Source organism: Mustelus asterias, unplaced genomic scaffold, assembly GCF_964213995.1.
Source record: "Mustelus asterias unplaced genomic scaffold, sMusAst1.hap1.1 HAP1_SCAFFOLD_1864, whole genome shotgun sequence".
Classification (NCBI taxonomy): Eukaryota; Metazoa; Chordata; class Chondrichthyes; order Carcharhiniformes; family Triakidae; genus Mustelus; species Mustelus asterias.
In genome coordinates, this window is record NW_027591809.1 from 49,310 (window position 1) to 70,416 (window position 21,107).

The following is a 21,107-nucleotide window of genomic DNA, read 5'->3' on the forward strand; positions in this document are numbered from 1 at the left end:
TTGGCTAACCTGGTTAGAATTTTATAAGTTTCTATGAGATCCCCTTTCACTCTTCTAAACTCCAGTGAATATAATCCTAACCGGCTTAGTCTCTCCTCATATGACAGTCCTGATATCCCAGGAATCAGCCTGGTAAACCTTCGCTGCACTCCCTCTATAGCAAGGACATTCTTCCTCAGACAAGGACACCAAAACTCCACACAATACTCCAGGAGTGGCCTCATCAACGCTCTGTATAATTGCAGCAAAACAGCCCTATCCCCACACTCAAATTCTCTCGCTATGAAGGCCAACATACCATTTGCCTTCTTTACTGCCTGCTGTACCTGCGCGCTCACTTTCACACACAGCGACACACTGAACAGTCCCCCTCCGAAATGGCCACTCTGTTTCAAGGGGAAGGGCAAGAAATGCTGGCCCATGAACGATTACATTATTAAAAAACCACGCGGCGCCCGACACACGCAGGATCTCTGCAAAGGAGCTGCCTGCGGCTCTCACCTCATGCTCCAGGTTGCTGTACTCTCCCTCCGTGTTCTCCCGGATGATGAGGATGTCAATGCCCTGGTGCCTGGTCTGCACGCCTGGCAGACTCTGGCAGTGTATCACGTTGGCATAAAGATCCAGGCTGGTCCTACGGTGGACAGAGAGAGAGAGTGACAGAGATCGGGACAAGTATAACACAGGTTAGAGCCATCGGGACTCAGGTTTGGTACAGGGCAAAACCTCAAGAGAAAGCGTTTGCCAAAACAATACACAGAAACTAGAAGCAGGAGGAGGCCATTCGGCCCTTCCAGCCTGCCCCGCCATTCATTCTGGTCATGGCTGATCATCAAATTCAATATCCTGATTCCCCCCTTTCCCCCATATCCCTTTAGTCCCAAGAGTTATATCTAATTTCTTCTTGAAATCAGACAATGTTTTGGCCTCAACTACTTTCTGAGGCAGCCAATTCCACACATTCAGCACCCTCTGGGTGAAGAAATTTCTCCTCACCTCAGTCCTAAACGGTTTATCCCTTATCAAAGAACAAAGAACAAAGAACAATACAGCACAGGAACAGTCCCTTCGGCCCTCCAAGCCCGCGCCGCTCCCCAGTCCAGGATTGAATCCTGAATCCAGGATCCCCGCCCAATTTTCCAGCCTATCTACATACCAATATCCTATCCACCGAGCTGTCCCTCACAGCTACGATGCTTTGTTCATTACAACCTATTAACTCACCCCCACCCCCCCATTCCAGACCATGTGATCTCCAGGGAGAGGCGAAAACCCAGAGTGAAAAACCCCAGGGCCAATATGGGGAAAAAAAAATCTGGGAAATTCCTCTCCGACCCCCTGAGGCGATCGAAACGAGTCCAGGAGATCACAATGGCCCCGATCGGAAAATGCTTCCCAACCCTAGTCATTTCCACTTCCACGAACACCATATGAATTCCCTGCCCCCGAGACAGGTTCCCAACTATCCGCAGTCTCGCTCTGTACTGGCACCAGCAAGATGATCATAGAATGAAGCCTTTAAACGAGAAACAAGGAACAATTAGCCCGCGCCGCTCCCTGGTCCAAACTAGACCACTCTTTTGTATCCCTCCATTCCCACTCTGTTCATATAGCTGTCTAGATAAGTCTTAAACGTTCCCAGTGTGTCCGCCTCCACCACCTTGCCCGGCAACACATTCCCCCCCACGACCCTCTGTGTGAAATATGTCCTTCTGATATCTGTGTTAAACCTCCCCCCCTTCACCTTGAACCTATGACCCCTCGTGAACGTCACCACCGACCCGGGGAAAAGCTTCCCACCGTTCACCCTATCTATGCCTTTCATAATTTTATCCTCAAACTATTAACCCCTATTCTGGACTCCCCCAGCATAGAGAGAATTACAGCTCAGGAGACCAGTTGGCCCACTCTGCCTGTGATAGCCCCTTTAAAAAAGCTCTCCAGTTGGTCTCAGCTTCCCCCCACTGCTCTCACACCCCCTCAATATCGCTGCCAATCTCGCCCCTTTCCGTATTTCTCCAATTCCACTCCCCTTCCCGAGGGTGAAACTGCTCCCACTGCCCTCTCAGGCAGCACCTTCCAGGTCACAACTCGCTGCGTCAAGAATAAAATCGCCCCCTCCCCCACTCCTGGATCTGTCACTGCTTCTCTTCAATCTGTGTCCCATTCCCCACACCACTACCCCCCCCCCCCCCCCCCTTCCTCCTCCTCTGGTTTTCGACCATCCTGCGGCTGGGAAAAGCTTTCTCCTCATTCACTCGATTGAAGCCCCCTCGTGATAGTGACGGCCTCGGTTAAATCTCCCCCCTTAACCCCCTCTGCTCTTAAGGGGAACGATCCCAGCTTCTCCCAGTCTCTCTCCCTCCACATGAACTGAAGACCCCTCATTCCCAAGTCACTGACACCCTAATATGGTGAGGGGCATAGAATACTCCAGCCGGATAGTATTCCAGCATTATTCTGAAATTCTATATATAAACCACCCTGAACCCCTCGATTAGATTCCAGTCTGTAACTCACTCCCGGGTATCTGTTATTCTATATATAAACCCCCCCGAACCCATCGATTAGATTCCAGTCCGTAACTCACTCCCGGGTATCTGTTATTCTATATATAAACCACCCCGAACCCCTCGATTAGATTCCAGTCTGTAACTCACTCCCGGGTATCTGTTATTCTATATATAAACCACCCCGAACCCATCGATTAGATTCCAGTCTGTAACTCGCTCCCGGGTATCTGTGATTCTATATATAAACCATCCCGAAGCCCTCAATTAGATTCCAGTCTGTAGCTCACTCCCGGGTATCTGTTATTCTATACATAAACCACCCCGAACCCCTCGATTAGATTCCAGTCTGTAACTCACTCCCAAGTATCTGTTATTCTATAACTAAACCACCCCGAACCACTCGATTAGATTCCAGTCTGTAACTCACTCCCGGGTATCTGTTATTCTATATATAAACCACCCCGAACCCCTCGATTAGATTCCAGTCTGTAACTCACTCCCGGGTATCTGTTATTCTATATATAAACCACCCCGAACCCCTCGATTAGATTCCAGTCTGTAACTCGCTCCCGGGTATCTGTTATTCTATATATAAACCACCCCGATCCCCTCGATTAGATTCCAGTCTGTAACTCACTCCCGGGTATCTGTTATTCTATATATAAACCACCCCGAACCCCTCGATTAGATTCCAGTCTGTAACTCACTCCCAAGTATCTGTTATTCTATAACTAAACCACCCCGAACCACTCGATTAGATTCCAGTCTGTAACTCACTCCCGGGTATCTGTTATTCTATATATAAACCACCCCGAACCCCTCGATTAGATTCCAGTCTGTAACTCACTCCCGGGTATCTGTTATTCTATATATAAACCACCCCGAACCCCTCGATTAGATTCCAGTCTGTAACTCGCTCCCGGGTATCTGTTATTCTATATATAAACCACCCCGAACCCCTCGATTAGATTCCAGTCTGTAACTCACTCCCGGGTATCTGTTATTCTATATATAAACCACCCCGAACCCCTCGATTAGATTCCAGTCTGTAACTCACTCCCGGGTATCTGTTATTCTATATATAAACCACCCCGAACCCCTCGATTAGATTCCAGTCTGTAACTCGCTCCCGGGTATCTGTCATTCTATATATAAACCCCCCCGAACCCCTCGATTAGATTCCAGTCTGTAACTCACTCCCAGGTATCTGTTATTCTATAACTAAACCACCCCGAACCACTCGATTAGATTCCAGTCTGTAACTCACTCCCGGGTATCTGTTATTCTATATATAAACCACCCTGAACCCCTCGATTAGATTCCACTCTGTAACTCACTCCCGGGTATCTGTTATTCTATATATAAACCACCCTGAACCCCTCGATTAGATTCCAGTCTGTAACTCACTCCCGGGTATCTGTTATTCTATATTTAACCCACCCCGAACCCCTCGATTAGATTCCAGTCTGTAACTCACTCCCGGGTATCTGTTATTCTGAATATAAACCACCCTGAACCCCTCGATTAGATTCCGGTCTGTAACTCACTCCCGGGTATCTGTTATTCTGAATATAAACCACCCTGAACCCCTCGATTAGATTCCAGTCTGTAACTCACTCCCGGGTATCTGTTATTCTGAATATAAACCACCCTGTACCCCTCGATTAGATTCCAGTCTGTAACTCACTCCCGGGTATCTGTTATTCTGAATATAAACCACCCTGAACCCCTCGATTAGCTTCCAGTCTGTAACTCACTCCCGGGTATCTGTTATTCTATATATAAACCCCCCCGAACCCCTCGATTAGATTCCGGTCTGTAACTCACTCCCGGGTATCTGTTATTCTATATATAAACCACCCCGAACCCCTCGATTAGATTCCAGTCTGTAACTCACTCCCGGGTATCTGTTATTCTATATATAAACCACCCCGAACCCCTCGATTAGATTCCAGTCTGTAACTCACTCCCGAGTATCTGTTATTCTATATATATACCACCCCGAACCCCTCGATTAGATTCCAGTCTGTAACTCACTCCCGGGTATCTGTTATTCTATATATAAACCACCCCGAACCCCTCGATTAGATTCCAGTCTGTAACTCACTCCCGGGTATCTGTTATTCTATATATAAACCACCCCGAACCCCTCGATTAGATTCCAGTCTGTAACTCACTCCCGGGTATCTGTTATTCTATATATAAACCCCCCCGAACCCCTCGATTAGATTCCGGTCTGTAACTCACTCCCGGGTATCTGTTATTCTATACATAAACCACCCTGAACCCCTCGATTAGATTCCAGTCTGTAACTCACTCCCGGGTATCTGTTATTCTATATATAAACCCCCCCGAACCCCTCGATTAGATTCCAGTCTGTAACTCACTCCCGGGTATCTGTTATTCTATATATAAACCCCCCCGAACCCCTCGATTAGATTCCAGTCTGTAACTCACTCCCGGGTATCTGTTATTCTATATATAAACCCCCCCGAACCCCTCGATTAGATTCCAGTCTGTAACTCACTCCCGGGTATCTGTTATTCTGAATATAAACCACCCCGAACCCCTCGATTAGATTCCAGTCTGTAACTCACTCCCGGGTATCTGTTATTCTATATATAAACCACCCCGAACCCCTCGATTAGATTCCAGTCTGTAACTCACTCCCGGGTATCTGTTATTCTGAATATAATCCACCCCGAACCCCTCGATTAGATTCCAGTCTGTAACTCACTCCCGGGTATCTGTTATTCTCTATATAAACCACCCCGAACCCCTCGATTAGATTCCAGTCTGTAACTCACTCCCGGGGATCTGTTATTCTGAATATGATTCAAAGTTACCTCAGTAGGTTGTTACTTGATTTGTGCGACGGGGGCATATTGTGGTTGGTTTCTATATTCCCTGTAAAACAGCAACCGAGAGAGTTAGGAAACGCATGACCATGGGAAAACAGTGCACCCTCTTGCTGTGAGTAACACCACGGGCGAATAGCCAGGACGTCAAAAAGGCAACACTGCGCCTTCCCTGCTTTGGTCACATTCTGTGCTAGGGCCTTTAACATTTGCTCCTTCTACCATTGTGTCTGTGTCTGCAGTGCGCTCCATCTAGAAGATACACCGTCAGAACTGAGAGACAGTGAAATACAAAAGGGGGACATTCAGCCCATCGATTCCATACTGGTTCTCCTGAACACCAGATGTTGCAAAGATATATAGAGGGACAGGTAGTATTGAGGAAGCAGGGGGGCTGCAGAAGGACTTGGACAGGTTGGGAGAGTGGGCAAAGAAGTGGCAGATGGAATACAATGTGGAAAAGTGTGAGGTTATACACTTTGGAAGGAGGAATGGAGGCACAGACTATTTTCTAAATGGGAAAATGCTTAGGAAATCAGAAACACAAAGGGACTTGGGAGTCATTGTTCAAGGTTAATGTGCAGGTCCAGTCAGTAGTTAGGAAGGCAAATTCAATGGTAGTATTCTTGTCCAGAGGGCTAGAATACAAGAGCAGGGATATACTTCTGAGGTTGTATAAGGCTCTGGTCAGATCCCACTTGGAGTATTGTGAGCAGTTTTGGGCCCTGTATCTAAGGAAGGATGTGCTGTCCTTGGAAAGGGTCCAGAGGAGGTTCACAAGAATGATCCCTGGAATGAAGAGCTTGTCGTATGAGGAACGGTTGAGGACTCTGGGTCTGTACTCGTTGGAGTTTAGAAGGATGAGGGGGGATCTTATTGAAACTTACAGGATACTGCGAGGCCTGGATAGAGTGGACGTGGAGAGGATGTTTCCACTAGTGGGAAAAACTAGAACCAGAGGGCACAACCTCAGGCTAAAGGGGCGATCCTTTAAAACAAAGATGGAGGAATTTCTTCAGACAGAGAGTGGTGAATCTGTGGAACTCTTTGCCGCAGAAGGCTGTGGAGGCCGGGTCATTGAGTTTCTTTAAGACAGAGACAGATAGATTCTTGATTAGTAAGGAGATCAGGGGTTATGGGGAAAAGGCAGGAGAATGGGGATGAGAAAAATATCAGTCATGATTGACGGCGGAGCAGACTCGATGGGCCGAGTGGCCTAATTCTGCTCCTATGTCTTATGGTCGAATCCGGTCACCCCATTCTCCCCCCAACCCCTCACGGGGCTCTGCAAGTTTTATCCCCTCAGTTCCCCCTCGAATTCCCTTTTAAAAACCATGCATGTCTCCACTCGCCCACCCCCTCCCTTCTGCTCCCTTATTTATCCTCCCCGAACAAAGTCCACCACCCCCTCCTCCTCCTCTCACAACCTGCCCCCAACCCCCCCTTCCCCACGACTCCAGTCACCCTTCAGCGCGACGCGGTTCCTCCGAATGGCAGTCAGCACGCCCTCGATTCCGGCCTTGTTGTCGAGGGAAGGATGCACGTCCACCACCTCGAAGTCGACAGGTACGCAGGCACACCTTTTGTGAGGAAGGAGATTGGTGTCACACAAGGTCACAGCTATTCCCGTCCCCTCTGCGAGACCCCTGCCCCAAGCCCCAGTCTCGATTCTTTTCAAGGCCATCCTGCCTGCTCACTCACCTTCCAGGATCTGCTGAATGGAAGCTCTGGTTGCCCCCTTCCCCTCATCCTGATTCACACCGGGGCCGGTCCTGTTCGCCCCTCACCCACAGGTGCTTGGTGACCGACCTCTGGCCGACAACCCCTCCATTATCAAACTGTCATCTTTGTTTTCAAATAGGGCCCATGGCCCCCTCCCTATCTCTGTCACCTCCTCCAGACCCTACAACCCTCCCCATCTCTGTAACCTCCTCCAGCCCCTACAACCCTATCTCTGTCACCTCCTCCAGACCCTACAACCTTCCCCATCTCTGTAACCTCCTCCAGCCCCTACAACCCTATCTCTGTCACCTCCTCCAGACCCTACAACCCTCCCCATCTCTGTAACCTCCTCCAGCCCCTACAACCCTATCTCTGTAACCTCCTCCAGCCCCTACAACCCTTCCTAGCTCTGTAACCTCCTCCAGCCCCTACAACCCTCCCTATCTCTGTAACCTCCTCCAGACCCTACAAACCTCCCGATCTCTGTAACCTCCTCCAGCCCCTACAACCCTCCCTATCTCTGTAACCTCCGCCAGCTCCTACAACCCTCCCTATCTCTGTAACCTCCTCCTGGCCCTACAACCCTCCCTACCGCTGTAACCTCCTCCAGCCCCTATAACCCTCCCTATCTCCGTAACCTCCTCCAGCTCCTACAACTCTCCCTATCTCTGTAACCTCCTCCAGCCCCTACAACCCTCCCTATCTCTGTAACCTCCGCCAGCTCCTACAACCCTCTCTATCTCTGTAACCTCCTCCAGCCCCTACAACCCTATCTCTGTAATCTCCTCCAGCCCCTACAACCGTCACTATATCTGTAACCTCCTCCAGTCCCTACAACCCTCCCTATCTCTGTAACCTCCTCCAGCCCCTACAACCGTCACTATATCTGTAACCACCTCCTGTCCCTACAACTTTCCCTATCACTGTAACCTCCTCCAGCCCCTACAATCCTCCCTATCTCTGTAACCTCCTCCACCCCTACAACACTCCCTATCTCTATAACTGCTTCCAGCCCCTACAACCTTCTCCAGCCCCTTCAATCCTCCCTATCTCTGTCACATCCTCCAGCCCCCACAACGTTCCCTATTTCTGTAACCTCCTCCAGCCTCTACAACCCTCCCTATCTCTGTAACATCCTCCAGCCCCTACAACCCTCCCTATCTCTGTAACCTCCTCCAGCCCCTACAATCCTCCCCATCTCTGTAACCTCCTCCAGCCCCTACAACCTCCCTATCTCTGTAATCTCCTCCAGCCCCTACTAACCTCCCTATTTCTGTAATCTCCTCCAGCCCCTGGAGAGGTTTTGCATTGGGATTGTGTACAGTGAGAGTGAATGGGAAGAGGTTTGGGATTGGGATTGTGTACAGTGGGAGTGAATGGGAAGGGTTTTGGGTCCATTGGGATTGTGTACAGTGGGAGTGAATGGGAAGGGGTTTGGGTCCATTGGGATTGTGTACAGTGGGAGTGAATGGGTAGGGGTTTGGGTCCATTGGGATTGTGGACAGTGGGAGTGAATGGGAAGGGTTTTGGGTCCATTGGGATTGTGTACAGTGGGAGTGAATGGGAAGGGGTTTGGGTCCATTGGGATTGTGGACAGTGGGAGTGAATGGGAAGGGGTTTGGGTCTGAAGAAGGGAAAGGGTTAATGTTTTTTGTACTCAATGTATTTTGTACCTAAAGGGTTAATGCAGTAAACCAAGGACTGCTTCGTGACCTGAGAATACCAGATACACTCTGGTTTATGACCAGAGGCTTTAAATGTATTTTTGAGTCGTGACTGATCTGGTGTTTGAGTTGTGACCAGTATTAGAAGCCATGCTGTATATATATCCCCACTTTTCTGTGTTCAGGGAGAACTTTGGCTTCTACTTTCAAGGGGTCAAGTTCTCCCGTAAGCTTGTGAGAATAAAGCCTACTCTATTTTGACTCATACCAGCCTCAGAGGTATTTTGTACCTACTACAATTGGTGCCGAAACTCAGGACACCCCCGGGATCTGTTTGCGGGACTCTGTTTGCAGGCTCAGGTTGAATGCCACAACCTGGGTACTGGAATAGAGTTCTGAACCTAATAGGGTGAATCAAACCACAGTCAGGTGATCATATGTGATGAGAGAGTGCGAGAGTGAAAGACGTCTGAACTGAACACATACGGACAAGGAGGCATTTGTCTTTAATACTCAAGTGAGTGTAAAGACTGGAGGAAAAGTTGCCTGAGGTGTGATGTTCAGGCGTGAGTGAGAAAGAGAGACTGTCTGAGTGACCACCGGAGTAGAAGCCGGCTTAATGGCATAAGCTTAATAGTGTAAGCGGTGGTACGGAGGGATTTGATCACCCCTGACAGGTAACACCGGACTCCGATAAGAGCGACCTAGGAGTGGGAGAGTGAGAAGGGAAAATAGAAGACTCCAGGTGGTGAGTATAAAACCTATCTGTATTATGGCAGGATCACAAGGCCAGTGGGGACTTCCGGAATCCCTGATAAATGAGTGTATGACTAAGAGGAACAAATTCATTAAACAGATGAGAAAAGGGGGGTGGAACTTATCCTGCCCTCTGGGCCAACAGCATAAGTGGTTGGATAAAGAAAAGAGAAACATGACAACGAAAATAGGAGTATTGTTAATACATCAGTTAGCTGGGCTGATTGAGCAAGTAGTCGCCTCTACTAAGAAGTGGAGTGAGGATAAAGAAAGGATTAGCGAGTGAGAATCCAGAGTAAGGGAACTGGAGAAACAAAACCAACTATTAGAAGAAAAGCAATGCAGAGGGCAAACCGTTCCTCTACCTCCTTATGAGTCCACACAACAGGGACTCACCGCTCCTCCAGAGGAGTGGGAAGCGCTAGAACACAACTTAGCGCCAGTAACCCAAGGGGGAACAGATGCGCAGCCAAAAACAAATTATAAACCATTCACCCCAGGTGAGAGGCAGCAGATAATGGCTTCCCTGGGTAAATTACAACGTAGAAGCACAAACACTAAATTCTGGGAAGAATTAGACACAATCTGGGTAGGACACCTATTACACCTGAGAGACGTACACCAGCTGGTCAGGGCAGCCTGTCCAGCGGGTAAGTGGAGGCAGGTAGCAGGTGGACCCGCCGCTCCTCCAGCACAGGATTATAGTGGGGGACGGTGGACACATGTAGTCGGCCGAACATCAGAGATAGATGCCCAACAGGCACCCTTCGCCCTGTTTGAAACTCTGAGAGTGGTAGAGAATGTTCCTAACTAACTGGAGCGGAATAACCACAATGAAACAGCTAAAAGGGGAAGGAGCTTCTGAATATGGGGGATGGTTGTTCCAGGTATATCAGGAGTGCTCAGGACAAGGAAACCCAGGTCGAGGAGATCGAGTGTTCATCCAGGCTTTTAAGGATGAATTCTTTAGTGTTCACCAAAGAATCCTTGAAATGGGAATTCTCAGTACCCCGAACTATGATGAATTGGTAGAATGGGCTAGTGGCATACCTGGAGGTGGGTAGGAGAGATCTTCGTTTTTGTATTTCAGTGTGTTTGTGTGATCTGGTTGCTAGTCGAATGTAGGTGGTTGTTGTTGTATTAGATTGAGAGCAGGAATTGTTGAAGCCTTTGTTTGTTCTTGTGGAGTGTTTATTGCGGGTAATAAATGACCTTAGTTTAGCCTCAGGAGAGCTGGGGAGGTGTTAAGACTGTTAAAAATTAAAGTAATAAGATTTCTTGAATTTACTTCAGTTTTGCGTTTAATTATAGTTTGGAAGAAAGAAGAATAAAAGTGACTGTCTTAACCCAAGTTCTGTATTCTTTTAAATGTTTGACTTACATCTCAGTTTAAGATGTTAAGTTTGAATGGGTGTTGGAAGCTTCCATGTGTGTCTGTGTGTGTTTAACAGAGTTGTTTGTTTTGATGTTCTTCCCTGTTGTGATTTTACAACAGTGGGTTTGATACAGAGTTTAAATAAAATTAGAAGGTAAATTGAAATTTCAAAATCGAGTACATAAATTGAAGTTTGAAATAGCCAATTTGGATTCTGAATAAGCCTGTGTTTAAATTTTGTTAAGAAAGGATTTAAACCTTGGAGGGAACCATGTGCTCTCTCCTTTGTCTCAAAGTGAAGATTATGAGAGTTAGTTGAGAATTGGGAGAAGAAAAAGAGTAATTTTATGGGAAAGTAGATGAACAAGAACAAAAGAATGAGGTAAATTTACTGTCTACGAGTCAGTTTAAAATATTTTAAGTCAGTGAAATGAATTGTAATTCTGCTTATTTCAAGTTCCAGCAGGAGGTTATTCAATTAAATCTTAGCCGCCAATGCAAATTGCCCATTTAGAATGCAGTGTTAAGGTCCGCAGGATATAGTGATTTACGAATGTCTAATAGTTTAATATTCTGTAAACTGGTTCAAATTATGTACTGCCGTTGGAATTTTATGTGCTATCTATTGTTCAAAGTTTGCCAAATATTGAGCACTATCAAGCTTAAAATCTAGCCAGTTAAAATCAAACCACAATGTTACTGATTAATTAACTAGTCTGTATTGTACCTACTTTGGTTTTGATTTGGCGCCTGTTGTTTTCCTCGAGTGCGGGGGTTTTGATCTGGAGCTCAGTTTAAAATTGGAAACAGCTTGGATTAAAAGGGTTTGGATATCACAGTTATGATGTGTAAAGTATGATACAGCTGCCGCTTGATTATTTTCCATATAGACCCGAGAATAAAATCAAATCCTGAAAAGCCTTCACCAATTTTGTATAATATAGTTATATATTATATATGTTGTGTATTGATGAAACATAATTCTGTAGGAGCTTCCTGTTTTCCTCGCCATACAAATGATCAAATTAGAGATAATGTAAGAGTACATTATATAAAGATTGGAGCTGTATGGTATGTGATTTAATGGGGAATGCGATGTTTTTTGATGAGATTATATACAAATGAATGGATGTCCAACTGCAGCCAAAAAGCCAGTGTAAAGTGTTATTTAATTCACACTAAGCTTTCTATGGAAGGGGGGTGTGTAGTTAACTGTATAATGTACTAGCTAAAGCCATACAGACATCGGGAAAATAGTGGACAGAGATATTGCCCACTATACTGATGAGGCTAAGAGTTACCACAAACCGGACAACCAGATTAACCCCTTATGAATTAATGACAGAATGGGCGGTGATGTAGGTTCACTAAAAGATGAATTCAGGAAATATGTTTTGGAGCTGAGCACCCAACTAAAAGGGATGCGCAAATTAGTAAAAGACAATCAGGAACAAAGAGACACAGGGAGAGAGAGAGCTTGAAATGCTCCCTGACGGGCGGGAAGTTGCGTCCTAGTAAAAGCACTACTTGAAACCTGGGTTCGCCCCTAAATGGAAGGGTCCCTATGAGGTTAAAATTGTGTAGTGTGCTTAATTCACAGATTCGAGAGACGGTTGACCTCCAAGCAAGCTGAACGGGTTCGCGGGCAGTGGCGCGCGGGCGGTATAGCCTTTGGACCATTGTATAACGGTTGCGCGGGTTATTAGTTAAGTGAAAGGTTGATTTTCTTGCTGCTCCTCACGACCCTTGCCCTGCTAGTTACGGAGGGGAAGTATAGATGGAATTGTGTAGACTTGGGGACAGAGCATCACAAGCATCTCTGTAATGATGGCTCTGTCTATTGTAACCTTCCGACGCATGGAATAAGTCCCTGGGAGGTAACCCGTAGGGACCGATGCTTGGGATTCCTTAACCATGCCATGTTGCCAACTCTGTTGGAGGGGCGAGGTGATTGGGGTCTCCCATGCAATGTAACTGGAATTTTTGGTGTTTAGCTGAGGGACTGGGATGGATCTGTACCCGGCAACATCAGAGGGCTCGGGAGGATGAGTACATCAACACGAGATTTGGTCGATCCACGCGATCATTGTACCAATCCTCCAAAATCAGATCCCATCATGTGAACACTTTCATGTATATGTCTCACTTGTTTGTATTGCAGTCAAAATTTTGAGCAAGTGCTGGGTCTGCTTACATATTCCCAGGCACGAAGGAAAGGGGGGAAAGTCTTTTATTCCCTATCCCTTTGTCAACTCCGGGAATAGTAGAGGGGATTTTGAATCAGAATGGAACCCAAGACGGGACAAGGAAAGTGACATTTAAAAACCCCATCAGGCATGTTGTGAAAAACCAACAAGGGGGGATCTATCTGCTTGGTAAGAAATGGAACCATACCTGTTGGCCGTAGCTACTGTACCCAGCAGGTTAATGTCACCAGTGGTGCCTGGGCTTTGGTGCAACAGATTACAATCCATTGCCCCACTGCCGATGTCCTGGTCAGCCTCTCCTCTACTTATATGAGCAGCATCACTGCATATGATGGTACCTGTTTTGTCTGTGGAAACAATGCCTACCCATGGCTTCCTTGGGATTGGGTAGGATCGTGCTATTTAGCATATGTGGTACCCTATATTCACCATTAGTGAGACAGAACGGTTCTTTATGATAGTTTTCCCACTTTATGGGACAGCAAAAGCAGCTCAGGAACTTATACATATGGCCTCGACCTTGGAGAGAATTGCGAATGAAACTAGAGACAGGTTCGAGGAGGTGAGCACAGCCTTCTCTGAAGTATCAGCCGAGGTTGTAGCTATCCGGACTGTTGCTTTACAGAACCATTTGACACTTGATTGTGTGTTGGCTTTCCAGGGAGGAATGTGCGCTCCGAATGCTGCACGTATATCCCAGATGATTAAAATATAACTCGTTTGGCAGATCATATCCAACGAGTAGCGAAGACAATACGGGATGAAGGGAGCCAATATCATAATTATAACCCTCCGGGACGGCTAGGGCAATGGTTTGGGTCGTGGGGATCAGACCTGATGCAGGGGTTGATTGTATTGTTATTGCTTGCTGTATTTATATGACATTATTGCACGAACAGCCCGAATTATGCCGAGTGCAAGTGTACAGGCAGAAGGGGCAGACTTCCTGACGAAGGAGGTAGGCCCATATATACTGGTAATCTTTGGCTCTGAATTGGTCATGGGGCCATGCTTGGACCTGACCCTGACCAAAAGGGGGGATTGAAGAGGGGAAAGGGTTAATGTTTTTTGTACTCAATGTATTTTGTACCTAAAGGGTAAATGCAGGAAACCATGGACTGCTTCGTGACCTGAGAATACCAGATACACTCTGGTTTATGACCAGAGGCTGTAAATGTATTTTTGAGTCGTGACTGATCTGGTGTTTGAGTCGTGACCAGTATTAGAAGCCATGCTGTATATATATCCCCACTTTTCTGTGTTCAGGGAGAACTTTGGCTTCCGCTTTCAAGGGGTCAAGTTCTCCTGCAAGCTTGTGAGAATAAAGCCGACTCTATTTTGACTCATACCAGCCTCAGAAGTATTTTTTACCTACTACAGGTCCATTGGGATTGTGTACAGTGGGAGTGAATGGGAAGGGGTTCGGGTCCATTGGGATTGTATACAGTGGGAGTGAATGGGAAGTGGTTTGGGTCCATTGGGATTGTGTACAGTGGGAATGAATGGGAAGGGGTTTGGGTCCATTGGGATTGTGTACGGTGGGAGTAAATGGGAAGGGGATTGGGATTGTGTACAGTGGGAGTGAATGGGAAGAGGTTTGGGATTGGGTATAGTGGGAGTGAATGAGAAGGAGTTTAGGTCCATTGGGATTGTGTACAGTGGGAGTAAATGGGAAGGGGTTTAGGATTGGGATTGTGGACAGTGGAAATGAATGGGAAGGGGTTTAGGATTGGGATTATGTACAGTGGGAATGAATGGGAAGGGGTTTAGGATTGGGATTGTGTACAGTGGGAGTGAATGGGAAGAGGTTTGGGATTGGGATTGTGAACAGTGGGAGTGAATGGGAAAGGGTTTGGGTCCATTGGGATTATGTACAGTGGGAGTGAATGGGAAGGGGTTTAGGATTGGGATTGTGGACAGTGGAAATGAATGGGAAGGGGTTTAGTATTGGGATGGTGTACAGTGGGAATGAATGGGAAGGACTTTGGGATTGGGAATGTGTACAGTGGGAATGAATGGAAAGGGGATTGGGAATGTGTACAGTGGGAGTGAATGGGGAGGACTTTGGGATTAGGATTGTGTACAGTGGGAGTGAATGGGAAGGGGTTTGGGATTGGGATTGTGTACAGTGGGAGTGAATGGGAAGGGCTTTGGGATTGGGATTGTGTACAGTGGGAGTGAATGGGAAGGGCTTTGGGATTGGGAATGTGCGCTCACACCCAGTCCTGCTCTCCGCCCTGTCCTGTACAGCTTTTCTCACCTGAAAACATCTCGGACATGTCGCATCAGTTCAGGACCAATCCCGTCGCCCGGGATCATGGTGACTGTGTGTCGGCCTCCATACATGGCCGGGGGAGGCTGCAGAACAAAGAGACGGCCAGTGTGAGGCGAAAGAGAGCTCAAAGACAAGGCATGCTGTATCCACAGGGTGCAGCTAACAGGACACTCACGACTCCAATGCTCAGCTCTGAATGACTATTATCCTGCTGACATGTTTCTGCTGCTGCTTTCTGGATCAAACACCTCTCCCGATTATATCCACTGCCCTTCCCCTGAGGCGGGGGAGACAGAGGTGACTGCCTCGCTAGATACTCCACCTCACTAGATACTCCACCTCACTACTGAGACACCCTGGACATTGCGAGTGTTCCTTTCCCAAAAATCCCAAGCCATACTTTCACAACGACCCTTTCCGGAAGCCTCCGGCAGTTTCCTCTTCAAAGCCCCTACAGCTTTGCATCCACTGGGTGGGAGAGCGCCTTGGAAAGTCTATCCTCCATCTCAGTGTCCTGTGTCCTCGGACACAAGAGTCAACTCCCTCAGGGAGATATCTGTACACTGACTGGTATTCCGACAACCCTCCCTATCTCTGTAACCGCCTCCAACCCCGTCAACCCTCCTTATCTCTGTAACCTCCTCCAACCCCGTCAACCCTCCCTATCTCTGTAACCTTCTCCAGCCTCTACACCCTCTCTATCTCTGTAACCTCCTCCAGACCCTACACCCTCTCTATCTCTGTAACCTCCTCCAGACCCTACAACCCTCCCTATCTCTGTAACCTCCTCCAACCCCGTCAACCCTCCCTATCTCTGTAACCTTCTCCAGCCTCTACACCCTCTCTATCTCTGTAACCTCCTCCAGACCCTACAACCCTCCCTATCTCTGTAACCTCCTCCAACCCCGTCAACCCTCCCTATCTCTGTAACCTTCTCCAGCCTCTACACCCTCTCTATCTCTGTAACATCCTCCAGCCCCTACAACCCTCCCTATCTCTGTAACCTCCTCCAGCCCCTACACCCCTCACCATCTCCATAACCTCCTACAACCCTCTGAGATCTCTGCACTCCTCCAATTCCAGCCTCTCGAACATCCCACAATTCCCATCGCTCCACGATTGCTGGCCGAGCCTTCAGCTGCCTGGGAGGCCCTAAGCTCTGTAATTCCCTCCCTCAATCTCTTCACCCCTCTCCTCCTTTAAGACGTTCCTCAAAAACTGACCAAGCTTTTGGTCGCCTGTCCCCGCTATCTCCTCAAGTGTCTCGGGGTCAAATTCTGTCTGATTGATGTTCCCATAAAGCCCCTTGGGGACGATTTACTGGCTCGTTGTTATTGTAACCGAACCCCTGGTGTTTGAGGGTGGGGTGGGGTTAAAAGAACGCCCACTGCAGCCCGTCACCTCCGCAGAGCCACTCGATAATTGGAACCAGTGTGTTGTTACGTGGGGACTGAGGACATTAAAAACAGAAGCCAGCACTCCGCCAAGGTGCAGTAACACTCCATTCCCCGGCAGCAGCAAGGGAGGCACTGCATTTGTCTAGCACCTGACACAGACCCAGAATCCTCAAAGCATCTGCCACACCTGGCTAATGATAAGTCATAAGAGTTTTACAGCACAGAAAGAGGCCTTTCAGCCCATCATGTCTGCGTTGGCCAAAAAGCACCTGTCAATTCTAATCCCATTTTTCAGCACTTGGTCTGTAGCCTTGTACACTGGGGAGTTTCCAAGTGCTTATCGAAATGTTTCATTAGTGTTGTGAGGGTCTCTCTGCCTCCACCACCCTTTCAGACAGTGAGTTCCAGATTCCCATCATCCTCAGGGTGAAAAAGCTTCTCCTCAAATCCCCTCTAAATCTCCTGCCCCCCGACCTTAAATCAATCCCCCCGGTTACTGACCCCTCTACGAAAGGAGAACGTTTCCTTTCTTCCTCATAATTTTGTTTTTGGAAGCACGATCCCAGCTGAAATGTGGGAGCCAAGTTAGCAACAACAGAATCAACTCTCAGTTTTAGGATTGCTGGCTGAGGGGACTGTGAGGACTCCGCTCGCACCCCGCCCCCCTCCCCGCTCGCACCCCGCCCCCCTCCCCGCTCGCACCCCGCCCCCCTCCCCGCTCGCACCCCGCCCCCCTCCCCGCTCGCACCCCGCCCCCCTCCCCGCTCGCACCCCGCCCCCCTCCCCGCTCGCACCCCGCCCCCCTCCCCGCTCGCACCCCGCCCCCCTCCCCGCTCGCACCCCGCCCCCCTCCCCGCTCGCACCCCGCCCCCCTCCCCGCTCGCACCCCGCCCCCCTCCCCGCTCGCACCCCGCCCCCCTCCCCGCTCGCACCCTCTCCACCGCTCATACCTCCCTCCACCCCCCATCCCCCTGACCAACCCCCACCCCACCAACAGTGCGGCGCTCCATCAGCACTGACTCTCCGACAGTGTAGATCTTAATGAGGGGACTGTGAGGACTCCGCTCACACCCCAACACCCCCCGCTCGCACCCCAACACCCCCCGCTCGCACCCCAACACCACCCGCTCGCACCCCAACACCACCCGCTCGCACCCCAACACCCCCCGCTCGCACCCCAACACCACCCGCTCGCACCCCAACACCCCCCGCTCGCACCTCCCTCCACCCCCCATCACCCTGACGAACCCCCATCTCACCCTCCCACCAACAGTGCGGCGCTCCCTCAGCACTGACCCTCCGAAAGTGCGGCGCTCCCTCAGCATTGACCCTCTGACAGTGCGGCGCTCCCTCAGCACTGAACCTCCCACAGTGCGGCGCTCCCTCAGCACTGACCCTCCCACAGGGGGGCGCTCCCTCAGCACTGACCCTCCCACAGTGCGGCGCTCCCTCAGCACTGACCCTCCCACAGTGCGGCGCTCCCTCAGCACTGACCCTCTCACAGTGCAGTGCTCCCTCAGCACTGACCCTCCCACAGTGCGGCGCTCCCTCAGCACTGACCCTCCCACAGTGCGGCGCTCCCTCAGCACTGACCCTCCCACAGTGCGGCGCTCCCTCAGCACTGACCCTCCCACAGTGCGGCGCTCCCTCAGCACTGACCCTCCCACAGTGCGGCGTTCCCTCAGCACTGACCCTCCCACAGTGCGGTGCTCCCACAGCACTGACCCTCCCACAGTGCGGCACTCCCTCAGCACTGACCCTCCCACAGTGCGGCGTTCCCTCAGCACTGACTCTCCGACAGTGTAGATCTTAATGAGGGGACTGTGAGGACTCCGCTCGCACCCCACCTGCCCCCGCTCACACCCCAACACCCCCCGCTCACACCTCCCTCCACCCCCCCATCACCCTGACCAACCCCCATCTCACCCTCCCACCAACAGTGCGGCGCTCCCTCAGCACTGACCCTCCGAAAGTGCGGCGCTCCCTCAGCATTGACCCTCTGACAGTGCGGCGCTCCCTCAGCACTGAACCTCCCACAGTGCGGCGCTCCCTCAGCACTGACCCTCCCACAGGGGGGGCGCTCCCTCAGCACTGACCCTCCCACAGTGCGGCGCTCCCTCAGCACTGACCCTCCCACAGTGCGGCGCTCCCTCAGCACTGACCCTCTCACAGTGCAGTGCTCCCTCAGCACTGACCCTCCCACAGTGCGGCGCTCCCTCAGCACTGACCCTCCCACAGTGCGGCGCTCCCTCAGCACTGACCCTCCCACAGTGCGGCGCTCCCTCAGCACTGACCCTCCCACAGTGCGGCGCTCCCTCAGCACTGACCCTCCCACAGTGCGGCGTTCCCTCAGCACTGACCCTCCCACAGTGCGGTGCTCCCACAGCACTGACCCTCCCACAGTGCGGCACTCCCTCAGCACTGACCCTCCCACAGTGCGGCGTTCCCTCAGCACTGACTCTCCGACAGTGTAGATCTTAATGAGGGGACTGTGAGGACTCCGCTCGCACCCCACCTGCCCCCGCTCACACCCCAACACCCCCCGCTCACACCTCCCTCCACCCCCCCATCACCCTGACCAACCCCCATCTCACCCTCCCACCAACAGTGCGGCGCTCCCTCAGCACTGACCCCCCCGCCCGACTGTGGGCGCTTCCTCAACACTGACCCTCCCACAGTGCGGCGCTCCCTCAGCACTGACCCTCCCACAGTGCGGTGCTCCCTCAGCACTGACCATCCCACAGTGCGGCGCTCCCTCAGCACTGACCCTCCCACAGTGCGGCACTCCCTCAGCACTGACCCTCCCACAGTGCGGTGCTCCCTCAGCACTGACCCTCCCACAGTGCGGCGCTCCCTCAGCACTGACCCTCCCACAGTGCGGCGCTCCCTCAGCACTGACCCTCCCACAGTGCGGCGCTCCCTTAGCACTGACCCTGGGGGTGGATAGTCAATCCTGCCTATGGGAACTCAATGGAGTTTGTGGGGAGGTTGTGGTGGACCCGTGTCCCTGACCTTCAGACTCAGAGGGGAGAGAATGACCAATTCAGTTTCTATATGCAATCCACTATCTAACCAGCTAAGAACTGGAGGTATGTGGGGCTGTAGCAGCTGAGGGGAGAAATGCACGAGAGCATGGCGGTCATTACACATTCAAGGGGGTTGCATAGAACGCTTCACCAACCAAGCACCGTGGAGCATCGCCCACCCAAAGCCAACTCGTGTTATCATCAAAGAAAGTTCACCGAAAAATACTTACAATTGATTCTTCGGTCTGATTGAAAGGGAGGAGAAAGGAAGAAATTAGTTAAACACACACCAAGCAGCCAGTGTTGCCTCATTATTGTACAATGACATTGCCCCGAGCACAAGCAAGCTCCATTAGTACCCTGTGGGAAAATGCACCACACTAGAGCGGCTTGCAAAGAGCCTTCCTGTGAAAAAGGATCCGACAGGCTACCAGCTGTGCAAAGATCACGTCGCAGCTAACCCAGCCCCGAGCCGGACTCACACTGACGTCTGTGCCTCCAACATCAGCAGCTATGTATATGGAGTGGTCATCATTGCGTCTCATTACTGAGACTGTGGGAGTGAATGGGAAGGGGTTTGGGTCCATTGGGATTGTGTACAGTGGGAGTGAATGGGAAGGGGTTTGGGTCCATTGGGATTGTGTACAGTGGGAGTGAATGGGGAGGGGTTTGGGTCCATTGGGATTGTGTACAGTGGGAGTGAATGGGAAGGGGTTTGGGTCCATTGGGATTGTGTACAGTGGGAGTGAATGGGAAGGGGTTTGGGTCCATTGAGATTGTGTACAGTGGGAGTGAATGGGAAGGGGTTTGGGTCCATTGGGATTGTGTACTGTGGGAGTGAATGGGAAGGGGTTTGGGTCCATTGGGATTGTGTACAGTGGGAGTGAATGGGAAGGGGTTTGGGTCCATTGGGATTGTGTACAGTGGGAGTGAATGGGAAGAGGTTTGGGTCCATTGGGATTGTGTACAGTGGGAGTGGATGGGAAGGGGTTTGGGTCCATTGAGATTGTGTACAGTGGGAGTGAATGGGAAGGGGTTTGGGTCCATTGGGATTGTGTACAGTGGGAGTGGATGGGAAGGGGTTTGGGTCCATTGAGATTGTGTACAGTGGGAGTGAATGGGAAGGGGTTTGGGTCCATTGGGATTGTGTACAGTGGGAGTGAATGGGAAGGGGTTTGGTTCCATTGGGATTGTGTACAGTGGGAGAGAATGGGAAGAGGATTGGGATTGTGTACAATGAGCGTGAATAGGAAAGAGTTTGGGATTGGGTTTGTGTACAGTGGGAGTGAACAGGAAGGGAGTTGAAAGGGCAAT

At 50.2% G+C, this 21,107-nt stretch overlaps 1 protein-coding gene across 1 annotated transcript in view; it reads right to left on the bottom strand.

Annotated features, from left to right (window-relative positions):
- Positions 1-20,037, bottom strand: part of idh3g (isocitrate dehydrogenase (NAD(+)) 3 non-catalytic subunit gamma) — a 34,648-nt gene extending 14,611 nt beyond the window's left edge. Inside the window, exons 1-5 of the mRNA XM_078206896.1 lie at positions 20,024-20,037; positions 15,356-15,453; positions 6,836-6,951; positions 5,360-5,420; positions 502-634 (exon numbers count right to left, since the gene is read on the bottom strand). Coding sequence (XP_078063022.1) covers positions 502-634; positions 5,360-5,420; positions 6,836-6,951; positions 15,356-15,441 — 396 coding nt within the window. The 5' untranslated portion in view covers positions 15,442-15,453; positions 20,024-20,037. The remainder of the gene's footprint in view (positions 1-501; positions 635-5,359; positions 5,421-6,835; positions 6,952-15,355; positions 15,454-20,023) is intronic.
- Positions 20,038-21,107: the final 1,070 nt, after the last annotated feature.